Genomic DNA, 16,579 nt, shown 5'->3' on the forward strand with positions numbered 1-16,579 from the left:
AACACCCTGAACTCTGGGAAGGTCAGATCTAGACACAAACTTTGCAGCCCAGACCTGTCTCTGACATGAATCGTGCAAACCCAAGCGTGAAAGGTGCTAGTACAGGGGTAGGCAACCTATGGCACGCGTGCCGAAGGCGGCACGCGAGCTGATTTTCAGTGGCACTCACACTGCCAGGCTCCTGGCCACCAGTCCGGTGGGTTCTGCCTTTTAATTTAATTTTAAATGAAGCTTCTTAAACATTTTAAAAACCTTATTTACTTTACATACAACAATAGTTTAGTTATATGTTATAGACTTATAGAAAGAGACCTTCTAAAAACGTTAAAATATAATACTGGCACGCGAAACCTTAAATTAGAGTGAATAAATGAAGACTCAGCACACCACTTCTGAAAGGTTGCCGACCCCTGTGCTAGTATGTTGTGAAGCACATACTGCCGATAAAGAACCTGCTGCTGGTAGCAACCATGCTCAGGTCACCTGGCATCAGATGTCCACCAGGAACATTTCAGTGAGAGGTGGAGCTGCCTCTTAGCCATCCCCGAGGAGACCCAAACGGGAAGAGAAGCGAGACGTGAGTGCCTAAGCAAGCTCCTGCATCTGCTGGGCTTCGGCTTACCACCCAGCCAAAGGACCTCTCAGTTTCCACCCCCGCACACTTTGACTGTAACACCATCCACCTTTTACAGTGCCACATCACCATGGAGAGCCTCCCAGCTGACAGAGGAGGGCTGGACTCCAGTCCACTCCCAATATCATGTGCCCATCACAGAGTTTCAGGCCAGATGGGATGACCAGATAATGTAGTCTGACCTGTTGTGTAGCACATGCCACCAATGCCACCACATCACAGAGATATTCTCTCCCCATCACCCCCAACTGAGGTGTGAGGGCCCTGAACTCTCCCCTGCCCTGCCCAGTACAGTAATAGCCCCTTACACCAAAAGGAATTTGGCCCCAGCTTCTCCTCTGCTTTCGTAGTCGCTCGGATCCTCCCGCATGGCGAGCCCACAGGCCCCAAGGGACAGCCCCAGGAGGTTACAGGCTACAACCAGCAGGACCACGGAGCACAGCACGATGCCCACAATCCACCTGAGGAGAGAAGAGGTCAGAGGAAGTCAGGAGCCACAAGGGCAGTTAAAGAACAAGCCCCCCCCCACACACACACTTCTGGCTCATTCCCCCATCCTCGGTGGCAGGAGGGAGCCTGCACCGTCGCCTGCCACAACTGGGAGCAAACCCTAAATTCAGCCTCAGGCCCGAGCCCACAATCATTGTTAGTCAGTCGAGGCAGGAAGTCAAAAATAACCCTTTGAGAGAAGCAGATGGGAGTAATGCACCCGCTCCTCTACTTCAGCTTTCTACCCTAGACTAGATTTGAACTTATTCGATTGGGATGTCATGACCCTCACACAGCCTCAGAGCCACCCAGGGCCTGCTAGCAAGAAGTCAAGTGATCAGCTGGAAATTTTTGGGGAGAGCCCTGAACTCCTCAGTGGACTATCAACAGTCGGGAGGCTTCAGTCCAGGAGCAGTTAGGGCTGGTACGATACATTCTGGACCCTCTTAAAGAAGTGTGACACACTGAGAATGCTTGTGTGTTCTCTTCTGCTAGTGGTGGTCCACCAGAGGATAACAGCCTACTACTGCTTCCTGCTAATAGAGTGGCTCCTTTAGCTCAAATGGTAGAGGGTGGAGGGTAATACAAGGGATTTAGCCATTCCCAGAGGTTGAACCGGGAAAATTGTTAGCCTGCTTCTGATTTCACTTCCCCTGGTTTTATACAGATGTTACCTGCTTGACTTCACTGGAGTGACTCCTGATTCACACTGGTGTGAGCTCAGAATCAGATCCATAGACTCACACAGCTGCAGCCACTCTCCTGTTACCTGTATTTCTCATAGTGTTTCACCTCCTGGAGGTAAGGGCGGCTCTTGTTCTCCGCCTGCATCAGGGCATCATTCAAGGGCTGAGTGTAATCGGAGACTGGGAAGCTGTCTGCAATAGACTGGACCTTCTCACTGATCTTGTTCACTTCGTCCTTTAGGTCTGCAAGGTGAGAGTGGGAGACATAGGGGGGACTTAGTGGGAACCCTGCAGCTGGCAGTGACGGGCGTAGGCAAGCACTGGTCCTTCTCTGCGGTCCCAAGGGGCTGGATCTTACAGGACCATTCACAAAATACATCCCTCCTCTGTTCAGGACAGACCCTCTCACCCAGCCTCTGCCGAAGTCCTAGAAGACTTGGTGCAGTAAACACATCCTAATCCTAACCGAACCTCTGCAAAATGACAGGGTTTGGACTCAAGTCTCAGGTACAGACCGAGCTCTCGGGCTCAGGTGGGTCCTAGGACTCAGGTCCCGAATGCTTGTTGACCTGTGTCAGAGTGATTTGTGCATGGATAGTAGAGGGGTTTGGGCTCAAACTTAAGTCTGAGGCTGGGCTTACAATGCAGCCATACCCTCAGAGACTCGTATTACCCCAGTTTGAGTCCCCTGTAATGGGTAGGAGGCTGGCCTGTGTTTCAGGAGACATAGATCCTATGCTCAGCTCTGCAACTAGGGTTACCAACTTTGGTTGGATGAATTCCTGGAGGTTTCATCACATGATATTATCTTTCATTAAAGATCCATCTTTAATTCCTGGGGACTCCAGGACAATCTTGGAGGGTTGGCAACCATGTCTGCAACTGATGTGCTGGGAGACCCTGGGCCTGTCACTTACCTTCTCACTATTTCGACTGTAAGGTCCTACAGGGCAAGGCCTGTCTCCTACTGTAACCACACCAAGCACAGTAGGGGCCTGGTCTCTGCTGTGGCTCTTTGGCTGAGTCTCTCACTCCCCTAAGGTTTAGTGCCTTTCAATATTGCCACTATTCATGCCAATTTCCAAGGGTTTATGACCCCAGTACAAAGATTTTCTTGTTTCTTGCAGTTCCATTGAATACAAGCAGGATCGTTTCCCAGGGACAGGTATTTCGGTGCCTAACTTCCCTTGAAATCAGTGGGAGTTAGGTGGCTAAATCCCTCCAAGGATCTGGGCCCCAGTGCATGGCAGGAGCATGGATTAAAGTAAACAACAAAATAAGAGGGAACAAAAGTAAAGTCCCCAGAGGAGAGCGCAGGGGGGTGCATATCCTAACAGTCTGAAGCCATGCTGGGAACAAAATGGCCACTGTCTCCGCAGACAGTTTTTTTTCTTAGGAATTTAAAGGGGCAGTTCTCAAGAACCAAAGGCATTGTGGTTGCATAGCTCCAAGGCCCAGAGTTTGGAAGTGCAACACCCTACTGACCATAAAAGAGGTTTTGCTCACCCTGCACAACCTGGGCCATCTTCGCAACGGCTAGGTCTGGCATCGAGTTGAAGGTGCTGTTGCCCTGGAAGAGCAAAAAGAGACGTGTTCTCCCCCAAAATCGAACCAGCTTTCACATTTGCAAACAGGCCCCAGGCCTTGTCAGTCACATACCTGGTCAATCAAGTCTGGGAAGTTAGCTTTGGGGAGACCAGACAGTGTCTTCAAAACTTGTTCCACTGAAGGAACCTGCAGGAAGAAACCATCATTCCATGAACAAGCGAGTTCCCCTCTACGACTCGGCAGAGGGTCCCTGCTGAGCCAGCGTACGTGGGTGGAGCAGCGTTGAGGGATGTCCCGCACCAAATGAATGGACACAAAGGTGCCCAAGTGGCAAGAGAGACCCACCCTTCCCTCAGACCTGGGAGGAGAAGGCCTTCTCTCTACAATCCTACACTCACCCTGCTGTAGTCAGCTCCCAGCTCCAAGCTCTGGGCTTTGCCCAGTGCCCGGGCACAGGACGTGCAGCGCGGACTGTCCAGCAGGGAGACTGCGCTCTCCTTGCGATCTCTCAGCGCCAGGCTCAGCTCATCCTGGAAATGGGTCAGAGTCCGCACGGTCTTGTTGAGAATCTGTAAATGGTTCAGCGAGTTCTGTAGGTCTTAAAGAGAAAACCCAAAGCTAGTTCTGGTGCTCCGCTCCGTCTGTGCCACTAACACTATTCCCTGCACTGGCAGGCTGGCCCCCAGACCCTCCTGCCTTGCTGCTACACAGGTAGCTACAGAGCAGCTCAACAGACGGCCATCTTCAGTGCAGATGCCATCCCCCTTGGCCCCAGCCTCTGGCTAGAGATAGAATGTCGGGTCACCAGAAGAGGGGAGTGGAACAGAGGAAGTTCTAAGGCATCTTCAGGATATGGGTGAGGGATGAGATGTGAAGCCAGCCCATGCCCACTGTGGGGCAGAGGGAGGGGCAGGGATCCCAGCATCAGGCAGAGAGGATCTCTGGGAGGTAGAGGTTTGGACCCGTCCCCATCCTAATCTGGCATGAGGAGGCTCCAAGGACTGGTCTGGAGGACTCTAAAGTCAGCGCCTTTCATTTCTGACAGTGAAGGACAGTCCCACTCGCAGGAGAAGGTGAGCTGCCATCTTACCTTGTGCTCTGCCCTGAATGGCCTCCAGCACTGAATACACTTGCTCCTTCAGCAGCGAATGGATGGTGAGGCCGATGCCGCGGCTGACATCTGAAAAGCACAAACCACCCTTTGTGAGCTGCTGCCTCCGCCCTGCATGGAGCAGATGTTGCTCTGACTCGCATGAAGTGGGAAGAAGCTACGGGCTGCAGTCAGGCTCCATTGCGGCAGAGTCTCACGCACATGGGGAGCTGGAATTTGGAGTCTGGAAACCCAGTTTTATAAACACCAGACCTGAGTGAAAGGACACCTCCTACAGCAGGCTGGAGTGGCGTGTCTCTCAGCCCCTGTGGGCTGCAGCCATTAGATGGTGTCGTCCCTCACTAATACACACAAAGCCAGTATGCTGCACAATGCAAACTTCAACAACTTCCATGACTTGCACTGATAACTGAGAGCAGGATCTGGCATTATCTCTGCCTTTTCCTCTCCCTCGGGATGAACCGTGGACACAGCCCCGCTCTCCCCCTGCCCTCGTGGAGTCAGAGACCCGACGTCCACCCAGGCCTGCTCAAAATCTCTCTATAGATTGGACAACCTACGCTGATTTGAACCAACCATGAAGAACCACTCCCAGCTCTGCAAAGGGTTCGGGAGAGTCTCCTCCTGCCCCAAAGGGGGCTTTGCTTAGGGTTAGGGCAAGGGCTGTGAACATGCACGTAAGATGCCCATGAGCGCTTAGGGCAGGGCTAAAGCAAAGCTGCTGAGAAATCGCTCCTTGCCGTTTCAGAAAGCTATGTGGTCCAGTGGGAATTTTCCTTTTGTTGGGCAAGCACTGAGAAAGACCCCGGGTGCCTGGGATAGAGTTTATTTGGGGCAATGGGAGTCCAGATGCTGTGGATACAGTTCGGACTTAATGACTTGATTCTGCTCCCATCTAAGTCAACGGGAGCTTTGCCATGACGTCGCTGGGAGCAGGGAATGGTGGAAGGGAGTCGGGGTCATGCAAAGAAACATGTGACAACTGCTCAGAGAGGAGAGCTGAGACCAGAGGTCACAGAGCTGCTTTCCTCTCCCCCAGGTACCAAGCCCCCCAGGAATAGGGGAGACTGCTCTGGCCTAGAAGAGGAAAGGACAACAGCCAGACACTCACTGTTCAGGTCGCCGATTATTTGCTTTCTGGGCACTGCAAACTGCTCCACGACAGACTGCACCCCCTGCCGGAGAGAGAGAAGCAGAGAAAGATCTCACTCAGCCCCCTGGAGGCTGCATCAACATGGTCAGTTGGCTTGGGACCCACCATCGCTTGGGCCTATGAGGCCTGGCTGGGCTCTGCCTCTGAGCTTGGGCACGGTTCGTCATGCTCCTGCCCCCAGACAGGGGCCCCCCTTGTGAGCAGATAGCCCTTGGGTTTGTTCCATTCCATGTAGCTATCCCAGTTTTGCTCAGTTAATTCTCCTGGTCCCCAGCACCCGCCCATTCTCTGCAGGCTGTAATGCCCCACCCGCAGGGCCGGCTTCAGGGTTTTTGCTGCCCCAAGCGTCAGGAAAAAGAAAAAAAGCCGCGATCATGATCGTGATCGGCGGCAGCTCCACCGTGCCGCTTTCTTCTTCGACGGCAATTCAGCGGCAGGTCCTTCCCTCTGAGAGAGACCAAGGGACCCGCCGCTGAATTGCCGCCGAAGAGCCCGACATGCCGCCCTTTCCCCTTGGCCGCCCCAAGCACCTGCTTGCTGGGCTGGTGCCTGGAGCTGGCCCTACCCACCCGGTTCTCGTGAGGGATCATCCCACCCAAGCCTCGAGTGGATTGTGACCATAAAGAGCCGAGTCAACTGCCAAGGACGGGCCATGGTCCCCCTCGTGCTATGGCTAATGGCTGGTCCCAGTGGGGTCTAATCACGAGTAACATCATAGCTGGGTCCCCTCTCACCAGGCACGCGCGGCCAGCACCACGGTCGCTAAATCCACTCCTCCCAGGCGTGTTCTAACCACATCCTAGCGAAGACAAGGGCTTTCACTGACAGGACGCCACCCAGGGAAGGCACACAACTCCCCAAGATCCCCTGCACTGGCTTCTCCATCCACCACCCAGAGGTGGGAACCCTGCTTCCTGGGCAAATCTCCATCCAGCCTTAGCAAGAGGTCCCTTCCCTAAACAATAACAGATAAACTCCACGCAACCAGTGCGCTCTCTCCACTCACACAGCAACCGAGCTGCCCGCTTGGCCCTGGGCTGAGTGGCGAGGTGCTGGGGCGGGGACCCAACACCCTACAAGAGGGCTTCTGGGAGAGATGTAGTTATGGTGCCATCCTGGGCCTCCCTTCAAACACAGCTCCCAAATCACCGGTTGGCTCCTGCTGAGGTCGCCACTGGAGAAGGCTGGATCAAGCCCTGGGCAGCCAGGGAAGCTCACCTCTTTAGCTTGCCCCAAACAGCGCCATGGGGAAAATCCAGGTCCCTGGGCAAAGCCTGAATACCTTGGAGAGCAGGGGTGTTTGAAAACCCCCTCCCTACCCCAGCGGCAGGCCCCAGAGCAACCACATTGCCCCTCACCAGCCTTGGGGCTGAAGTACCCTTTACAGCCCCTACACACAGGGTTATTTGCAGCATCACACTGGCTTTGCTCCCGCCTACACCCAAACCTCAGATCTGCCTTAGGGGCAAGGTGGGGCACAGGGAGTGGGAGGGGCTCCCCAGATCAGTGGGGCCATGCCAGTTCCACTGAATGGAGGGCCCTGAGGATTTAGCCCTGAGGGAAGGAAAACTCCATTGCATTAGAGCACTGATCATTAAGAGCTGCGTGTCTCATTAACCCCACCCTCAAGCCCGTGGCTTCGCCGGTTGCTCCCAGGTAGGTACCGGAACCCCGGCCGGGTCTGCCCCACCTTAGCTCTGTTCGGCTGGACGGGGCTGTGCCGCAGTGCAGAATGCGGACTGAGCAAACCGCCTGGCCAGGCAGCAGCGGGGAGGGAACGAAACAACGCTTGGCAATTAAAAATGCATTTTTAATGAAGCTGCAGCACGTTGTGCCTGCTCCAGCAGTGAAACCCAGGCCAGCCCCACCATGCCAGCAGCTCTAGGTCAGCCACAGGACAGCCAGGAGATAGATGAAGGTCAGAGGCGGGGTGTAGTATGGTATTTTTCCTCTAGGGGAGCCAGATGAGCCCAGGGGCCCATTGGAAAGGAGAGGAGCCGAGGGTGTTGGGAGAGAGCATGACACCAATCTGCAGAAAGCAGTGGGCACTCTTGAAACCTCCCCCCACTTGCTCTGGCATTGGCCCCTACGCCAGCCATCCACAGCCACTTCCTGTCGCGTCTCAGCCACGCCCGGCTGGGTGCTGCCCCATGAAGGAGGGGTGGGTGCCCAGGAGGGCCGATCCGGGCCAAGGGCTCGGTGCTGCGGAGCTGCTGAGAACTTGGTCTGAGACCCCTCTGTTCATCTCACATGGAGCTGTAGGAGTCTCCGCTCTGCCTGAAGGGAGCTCCGGCTCCGTCACCCATGCAGGAGGGTGAGTGAATCCAGCAGCCGTGTCTAGTGCCAGCCAGGCTGCTCCTGTGCAGCATGAAAAGCATCCATCTGAGCAGTTAGCAGGGCAGAGGAAGGGGTCTCCTGTGTGACCGCGGCACAGGATCGTAGGAAGGGGACGTCATGGTGAACTGTCCTGCCCCATTGCTAATATTCCCTGGGCCTACAGGAAAATCAGTGCACAGGGCTCCACCGCGCTGCTAGCACCCCAAGGCACAGCACCCCACTGCAGCATCCCATCCCAATGCGCAGCACCCCAGTACCTGGCGCCCCAATGCACAGTGCCCCCAGCCATCCCACCGCCATGCACAGCACCCCACGGCACAGTGTCCCGTTCTGCTCCATCTCACCACACAATGTACCCAACCCCACTGCAAAATACTCCGCCCACCTCAGCAGCACCCTTCTCCAGTGCTCAGGACCCCATCCGGCTGCCATCACCCCAAAGCACAATTCCTACCCCGCTCCTCTGTGTAGCACCACACTGCACCCAGTGTTGGCACAGCCCTCTGCTCAACCCCACAATGTACTGTACTGTGCTTCATTCCATCCCACAGGGTACCCCATTCCGTCCTGGATCACCGCTCCACACAGCAGCCCACCCGCCCTGGATCGCCCTTCCGCACAGCACCCCTCCCGCCCTGAATCGCCCCTCTGCACAGCACCCTACCCACCAGGGATCGCCCCTCCGCACAGAACCCCTCCCGCCCTGGATCGCCCCTCTGCACAGCACCTGACCCACTGGGCAAGAAGGACGCTGGTGCATCTTTGCCCAGCTGGCCAGGCTTAGCATTGCCCTGGCTGGCAGGCCCCTCCTCGGCCTTTCCCCAGCTCGGTGCTTTCCCCAGCACATTGCAGAGGTGACATGTGTCATCTCCAGGCTCGGGGGAGGTTCATGTTGATTTCCATGCCCTGGATTCATGGCTGTCTCCGAGGATGCCCGCCTGTCTCCTTGCATTAGTGCACCAGGCTTTTGAGGAGCCCTGCCGCAGCGGTGGCCGGGCAGCACGCTCAGCCTGCAGTGGGGGGTTCTGAGCCGATCGGAGCAGAAAACTTCCACGTTTGAGCAAGTGGCTGATGCACCCGCCGTGACAGAGCTTCCTTTTGTGCAGCAGCTGCCGCTTGCTGAAGGAGACGCGGTTCTGAGTCGGCACCCGCAGCATGCACAGGGGTTGCAAAGTGGATTGGCTCAGACAGGATCAGACCCTCCCTATGGATTCTGGGGCCTAATCTATCCATCCCCATACATACCCCTCCATCGATTCATCCCCATAGACATCTCTCTATCCCTATGCACCCCCTTCTCTCATGTATCCATCCATCCCCATACACTTCCCTTTATCTATCTATCCACATACACACCCCACCATCTATTCTTCTCAGATTTCAATCATCTATCCACCCACCCATCCACCCACCCTTCTTAGGGTATCTCTCTATATAATGTGCCCACCTCCATGGTATCTGACTGCCCTAAGTGAGTGCAGCTCATTGATTTCAATGGTTACATCCCCCTGTTTGTGCCACATCTGAGAGTATGAAAAAGTGCTCTGTGCTCACTGGTTCAGTCCAAGGCTGGGCATGCCGATACCTGAGAAGGGCAGCCCAAGCTCAAACCTGGAGGTACCTGTGATGTTTCACTCCATATTCTTTATGAAAATATGCTTATGATATGAATATGACATAACTGAGCTGTACTTTATGCAAGATAGGTCTTGTACTATATCATTGGAAAGATTATGATTTACTGAATGTGATTATCCAATTTGTGTGCCTGTATCATTTCTGCATCTGAAGTTAGGAATAGTGACTATGTATCTGTATTTCAACTATGCTACTTTGGATGACGCCCCCTGCTAACACGTCAGGTACAACAATGGAAAAGCCAGACGGGGTGGATGGCCCATCAGCGAGGACAATGGACTGTGAAAAGGTTTGGCCTTCCTGCAGACCCTCCATACTGCCCCTGACTTAAGGACACTGTGATACTACAGAGTCATGTGGGCTTGTCACCTGATACTAAACATTACCTGGGACTCCTTGTAACTTTCCACTGGAAGGGAAGGGGGGGGTCAAGTTTGGGGAACAAAGGATTCCCCCCTTATGTAAATCCTATTTAAGGGTGGGGAGGAAGGCAAAGGAGACTTCTCCTCTCCATGGCCTGTCTGCCTAAGAAGAAAGACTGCTAAAGCTACCTGAAGGGAAGGCGGGGGCGAGTCCAGACTGAGACGGGGTCCAGTCTGAAAAGGAATATAACTGGAATTCTGAACCACAGAAACTTTGCAACGTGCCTAAAATAACATTTAGGGTGAGAATTTACAGTTTGTAATCTGTTTCTTAAAGTCTATTGAGCTTAGCTTGCGTACTTTGGTTTATTTGCTCAGTAATCTGCTTTGTTCTGCCTGTTATCTCTTAACTTAAAGAGATATTCACTTAAAATTCACCTTTTGTAGTTAATACACTTGTTTCTTGTTTATAATATAACCCAGTTTATGTAATTTCTAACTGGGGGGGTGGGGAAAAACGTTGCGTATATCTCCCTCCACACTGAGGGAGGGGGCGAATTTCATAAAACCTTTAGGTTTGTCCCCCATAAAGGGAGTGGGCACCAGAGTGTTGGGGGAACCCCTAAGGCTGAATCTTCCCAGCGCAGGTCTCTGTCTCTGTGCAGCTGGGTGTGTTTGGCTGGAAGAGGCTTGTGAGCCTAGCCAAGCAATGCAGGGTAAAGGGGACCCAGGCTGGCAGAATAGGCTGACTCAGTGGCACCCCAGCACATCAGGTGACACCCCAAAGGGCCCAAACCCGTCACAGTACCAACCTGAGAGAGTTGCTTTTTATCAGCCATGAGGGCGAGCAACGGAGGGAGGGAGCAGACAGGAGCGAGCAGCAGACAGGATTTTGGGGGGAAAGAGGCAGCGTGGGGGGCAGGGGCGGCAGCGACCCCCCCACACACACTTTTAGGGAGCTTCCACCACTCCTGATCCACAGCCCCTCTCTATCCAAGTCCTGGGCTCCCCACTCCTGCCAATCAGGGCCGGCTCTGGCTTTTTGGCCGCCCCAAGCAAAAAAAAAACAACGGGGCGGCCAGAACGGCAAAGCAAAAAAAAAAACCTGCGGCGCGGCCAGAGCACAGGTGCATGGGGACCGGCTCGGGGGAGAGGGGAAGGGAGCGGGCAGGAGGGAGAGAGAGAGAAGGGGGCGGCCAGGGCTACAGCAGGGGCGCTGCCACGTGGCCCCTCCCGCTGCGCCGCCTCCTGCCGCCTGCCGCGAGGGCTCTGCTCCGGTTGGTGGGGAAGGAAGGAAGAGGACTGCCCTGCAGGGCGCTCTGGTTCTCCGTGCCGCTGCCCCCTACAGGGCGGCCGGAGCGGAACAACAACAACAACAACAAAAAGCGTCCGTGCCGCCCTAGGATTGGGCAGAATGCCGCCTCCAACAATCTGCCACCCCAAGCACCAGCTTGCTCAGCTGGTGCTTGGAGCTGGCCCTGCTGCTGATGAACCTCAGTCCTGACCTGGAGCCCCTCCTGCTGTCCCTGGCCTGGGTTCCCTCCAGCATGCGTCGCAATCCTGACCACAGCCCCTGCTATCCCAGGCCTGGGTTTCCTGCCTGCTACCATTGCACTTTAGTCCTTATCCGCAGGACCCTCTACTGCTGCCACCAGGGATCCCCTCCCCGCTAGCACTGCAGAGCTGGGGCAAAGTCCAGTTCTGCCATTGCCCGTCAGTCCCATCCCCAGCCAGCAGGCAGAAGATGCCCATCTTGCCAAAGTCTGTGCAAGCAGCGGGGACTCGGAGGGAGACTAGGGCCTAAACAGGATTCCAGAGGCAAGTGGGATGCCACAGCCGCCCTGATATGCAGCATTGGCTACCGGTCCCATACCTGCATCCCTCTCCTTCTCCAGCACAGACACACCCCGAGATCCCTGCGCAGCTGCTGTTCTCTCTCCTGGCCCCGTGGGCTGACAGCCAACAGGGAAGGCAGCTCCGGCTTACCTGCGGGATGCTGCCAATATTCTTCCTCAAAGTGTGTAGAGTGGCTGGCACGGCTTGGGCCCCGGGCTCCATCTGCTCCTTCACCCGCTGGTTGGCAATGAAAGCACAGATAACGCCGGCCCTGCGGGAGATGAGGCCAAAGTGGGTCATCTATGCTTAGTGCTCCAAAGAGCGACAAAATCTCCTATTGTCCCACAGCCCTCTGACATGCAATGGACCAGAACCAACCCCAAAGACTGGCGGGGGGCGGCAGGTCTTCAGATCCAGCTCTGAGCTCCATGGCTGGTCCAAACCCAGTCCCCGGGTCTGTCATAACTATAAAGGGAAGGGTAACAGCTGTCCTGTGTACAGTACTATAAAATCCCTCCTGGCCAGAGACTCCAAAATCCTTTTCCCTGTAAAGGGTTAAGAAGCTCAGGTAACCTGGCTGGCATCTGACCTAAAGGACCAATAAGGGGACAAGATACTTTCAAATCTTGGGGGGGGGGGAAGGCTTTTGTTTGTGTTCTTTGTTTTGGGAGTGTGTTCGTTCTCGGGACTGAGAGGGACCAGACATCAATCCAGGTTCTCCACATCTTTCTAAACAAGTCTCTCCTATTTCAAACTTGTAAGTAAATAGCCAGGCAAAGCGTGTTAGTTTTCCTTTGTTTTCTCAACTTGTAAATGTACCTTTTACTAGAGTGTTTATCTTTGTTTGCTGTACTTTGAACCTGAGACTAGAGGGGAGTCCTCTAAGCTCTTTAAGTTTGATTACCCTGTAAGGTTAATTTCAATACTGATTTTACAGAGATGATTTTTACCTTTTTTTCTTTAATTAAAAGCTTTCTTTTTAGAACCTGATTGATTTTTCCTTGTTTTAAGATCCAAGGGGTTTGGATCTTGATTCACCAGGAGTTGGTGGGAGGAAGGAGGGGGGATGGTTAATTTCTCCCTGTTGTAGATCCCAGGGGGGTTGGAACTGTATTCACCTGGAGTTGGTGGGAGGAAGGAGGGGGAATGGTTAATTTCTCCTTGTTTTAAAATCCAAGGGGTTTGGATCTGTATTCACCAGGGAATTGGTGAAGGTTTTTCAAGGCTTCCCAGGGAGGGAAAAATTGAAATGGTGGCAGCGGAACCAGAGCTAAGCTGGTAGTTAAGCTTAGAAGTTTTCATGCAGGCCCCTACATTTGTACCCTAAAGTTCAAAGTGGGGATCCAGCCTTGACAGGTCTATGCAAATGACCCCAGACCTTGTCCTGGTTCAGAGGCTCATCCCAACGCTGTATCTCAGCTGTTCTCGGTGCTCTCAAGAGCAGGGCAAAGGTGAAGGAGAACAGGGACCTGGGGGCAGGTCAGTGGGGGATGACAGGGTGAGAACAGGGGGATCGGGTCACTGGGGGTTGCTGGGGTGAGGGGAAAAGGGGGTGGGGCTCGTCATGGATGGGTTGAAAATTCGGGGTTTCAGGCCATGTTTTTCATATGCAGCCTCTGATTTGGGGTGCCTCCGTTCCTGGGTGCCCTATGGCCAGAAGGGGACCGAGCCCCTGCTGTGATAGCCAGGGTGCCCTTACCCCAGATCCTCTCCTGCATAGAGGGCCCCAATGCCCTTTTTCCCTCGGCCCCTGACATGCCAGCCCCAGTGCCCAGGAAATGCCCAAGGGGAGATTAACCCCCAGTGGCACCCGCCCCATGTGGAAAGACCAGCCCTGCCCCCACGTGAAGCCCTACGGTACATTGTCCCCTCGTGATGCTGCCTGGACTAGCTCCCGCGTCCCATCCCCAGTGAGCGGCTCGTCCGCCGTCTCCGTTCCCCTCCATCCATCACACACGTGCCTGACCCCCGCACCCTCCCAGCCCGGCGCTGGCCTCACTCACAAGAGGATGGCAGTGGTGAGGGAAAGGCAGAACGTGAGGAGGTTGCGCTGGCAGGTGAGGGAGCGGCGGTCGGCCTTGATGCGCCCCCCACAGCGCCGGCGGCGCCGGCAGCAGCAGAAGCACAGACCAGTCGCCGGGACCGCCACAAAGAAGAGCACAGCAATCATGGCACAGATGATATAGCCAGCCTGGTAGCGCACCACCTGGGGGAGCAAGCAAGGGCCTCCTCAGGGGGGTACCGCCCAAAGCTTCCACCCATCCCCTATGCCCTTCCCTTGCCCCTGCTCCTCCCTCCCAACCCCGCCCTCCCTTGTCCACCGCCACGCCCTTGCCCCACCCCCATCCATCCTCCCTGTTCCCCACCCACCCCCGCTCTACCACGCCAACCTCCACACCCCTTGCCTCGCCCCCACCCATCCCCTCTGCTCCCCCACCCACCCCTGCCCCTCCCACGCCCACCCTTTGCCCTGCACCCACACCCACAGCCCCTTGCCCCGCCCCCACTAGTCCCCATGCCCTCCCCTTGCCCCGTCTCCCCACCCCTTGCCCCACCTCCCCACCCATCCCCGCCTTCCCACACCCACATCCACGCCCTCCCCTTGCCCTGCTTCCCCACCAGTTCCCCACTCCCTCCCCTTGCCTTGCCCCCCACTTACTCCTTGCCCCAAACCTTCCCTTCCATTCACCCATGCCTTCCCCTTGCCACATCTCTCCCATGCCCTCTACCTCACCCTTCTGACACCATCCCGTACATCTCCCCCTGCCCCGCATTTCACTCAGCCAGCCCCATGTGTACTTGCCCTCGGGCCCATCCTTCACCTGCCCTTCTCCCTCTTCCCGCCCCCGCCGTAACCCAAGGAAATCCTGGTGTCCGCCGGGCCACAGGTGGGCCCCCAGAGGAGTGAGTGAAACGGGACCACTGACCCAGGACAGGTACGAACCCCACCCCTGCTCACCTGAGAGCTTCTGACTGACGACGGCTCATTCAGGGCCACCCGGAGCAGCTCTGTGAAAACAAAACCAACGTCCCGTCGAACTCCCGAACCCAGTTGCCTTTCCTCCTCCTCGCCTTCCCCCTGCTACCACTGCCCTGTCAGGATGCGCCAAGCTGCCCATCAGGATGCTCTTCCCCTCCATCTTGTGCCCAGCGGTGGGGCCCAGGTTTCCCAAGGAACTTGGAGCCGGCCAGGCTCACAAGCCACCATCAGGGCCAGAATTTCAGGCACGTACCATACCAAAGCGGGGCGAGATTTTTGACCGCTCCTTTGAGTGGACACTGTGCATGCCTCTTACTCTGGCACTGGGGGGTTCCCCGAGTTGCCCCAGGGCTCTCTGCCCCCCATCTGGCTCACCTGTGGGGAAGGGGTTCTGCTGGACCACATCCAGGTAGCGCCGGACGACGCCGTAGAGCGGATCCAGCGAGCTTGGGACCCGGTGCTGGGCGGGGACCCGCTGGTCAGCACCTATCTCCATGAACTGGTGGACGAGGAGGGGGTTTCCAGGTGGACATTGCAGGGAGCGAACTGGATCCAGGAGAACCCAGGCTAAGGCCAGAGACATGTGCAGAGGCAGAGCAGAGGCTGAGCCCTGGACGCATCTGGGCTGAGGGGCCTGCATTGGTCCAAAAACAGCTGGGGGGGGAAGGTTCTACCGCGTGGATTGCAATGGAGCTCCAAGGAGACCCAGTCCTTGAGGCAGAGAATTCCCTCCTGCAGGGGCTGTGCCTGGAAGCCGCTGTGCCGGGTGGTCTCCTTGGAAGTGCCCAGACCTCCTCAGTGCTCCCAGCTCCCGCATCCAACGCAGGGCGCACGGAGAGGCATCCCTGGCTCTGGCACTCCCTCCTCTTCAGCTGATTGTGTCTGCGGCTGGAGTGCCTCAGAAACTGGCCCGACTGGTTTGATGCCTCCTGAGGGCCCAGGCGCTGCTACTGCGGCTTGCTTCCCTCTGCTCCGGGGATGGGGCAGGGTGGGGCGAGGCGCTTCTCCCAGCAGCTGTTCCAGAAAAATCAGAGATATGGGATACTTTCCTGGAGGTATCTGAATGATCCTATTTGAGTATGCCCCCCCCTCATGTTTCCCTCTTCGAGGGGGGCCAGACATCTGATATACCAGCTTGTTACCTTGCAACACCCCTGCCCTACCCAGATTTTTCACACTTGCTATCTGGTCACCCTACCATCTTCTCTACCCACTTTTTTCCCATCTCTATTCCCCTCCTCCTAACTTTGCTTCTATTCTTTATCTTATTTTAATAATTTTTCTTAAACTAGTTGGATTTTGATAAGCAACATTGGTTCGTGTATACAAATAATTGATTTCTATTGTAACCATTCATATTATAGAGAATTAAACCTTTAAAGTATAGCTAAGGCTGGGCAGCAAATGGTTCATATATTCCGAGAAGTTCATGTATTCTGAGACGGTCATGTATATTTTGTTATGTTTGTTTTTTCTACAAGAAAAGAAAAGCCAAACCTCAGCTCTGCATGGGAAACACACAGCAGAAGGCACAAAAGCAGAGAGGCCTGAGAATAACCAAGCTGCACAAGGGAAACAGAGTCACAACGGGGCATGAAGCTGTGTCAAAAGCAACCCAGCCCCATACAGGTGCCGATTCAGGAATTGCTGCCCAGGTGTGGGCACAGAGAACATTGCTCCGTGGAGCTGACAAACTGACTCTCTTGCCAGCAATCCGGGAAAGACACTTCAGGGCCAAGGTTTGACTCAGGAGGGGATCTGAGAGACCCTCTGTGTGGCACTGACCCACCTCTGGGTGACCAGCC

General features: G+C 55.3%; 1 protein-coding gene across 1 annotated transcript in view; it reads right to left on the bottom strand.

Annotated features, from left to right (window-relative positions):
* Positions 1-15,414, bottom strand: part of PROM2 (prominin 2) — a 34,132-nt gene extending 18,718 nt beyond the window's left edge. Inside the window, exons 1-11 of the mRNA XM_034759403.1 lie at positions 15,150-15,414; positions 14,754-14,803; positions 13,798-14,000; positions 11,945-12,065; positions 5,580-5,643; positions 4,448-4,537; positions 3,756-3,955; positions 3,469-3,543; positions 3,316-3,379; positions 1,893-2,052; positions 943-1,095 (exon numbers count right to left, since the gene is read on the bottom strand). Coding sequence (XP_034615294.1) covers positions 943-1,095; positions 1,893-2,052; positions 3,316-3,379; positions 3,469-3,543; positions 3,756-3,955; positions 4,448-4,537; positions 5,580-5,643; positions 11,945-12,065; positions 13,798-14,000; positions 14,754-14,803; positions 15,150-15,414 — 1,445 coding nt within the window. The remainder of the gene's footprint in view (positions 1-942; positions 1,096-1,892; positions 2,053-3,315; positions 3,380-3,468; positions 3,544-3,755; positions 3,956-4,447; positions 4,538-5,579; positions 5,644-11,944; positions 12,066-13,797; positions 14,001-14,753; positions 14,804-15,149) is intronic.
* Between the last annotated feature and the right edge of the window lie 1,165 nt (positions 15,415-16,579).

The sequence above is a fragment of the Trachemys scripta genome, chromosome 2 (genome assembly GCF_013100865.1).
Source record: "Trachemys scripta elegans isolate TJP31775 chromosome 2, CAS_Tse_1.0, whole genome shotgun sequence".
Lineage (NCBI taxonomy): Eukaryota > Metazoa > Chordata > Testudines > Emydidae > Trachemys > Trachemys scripta.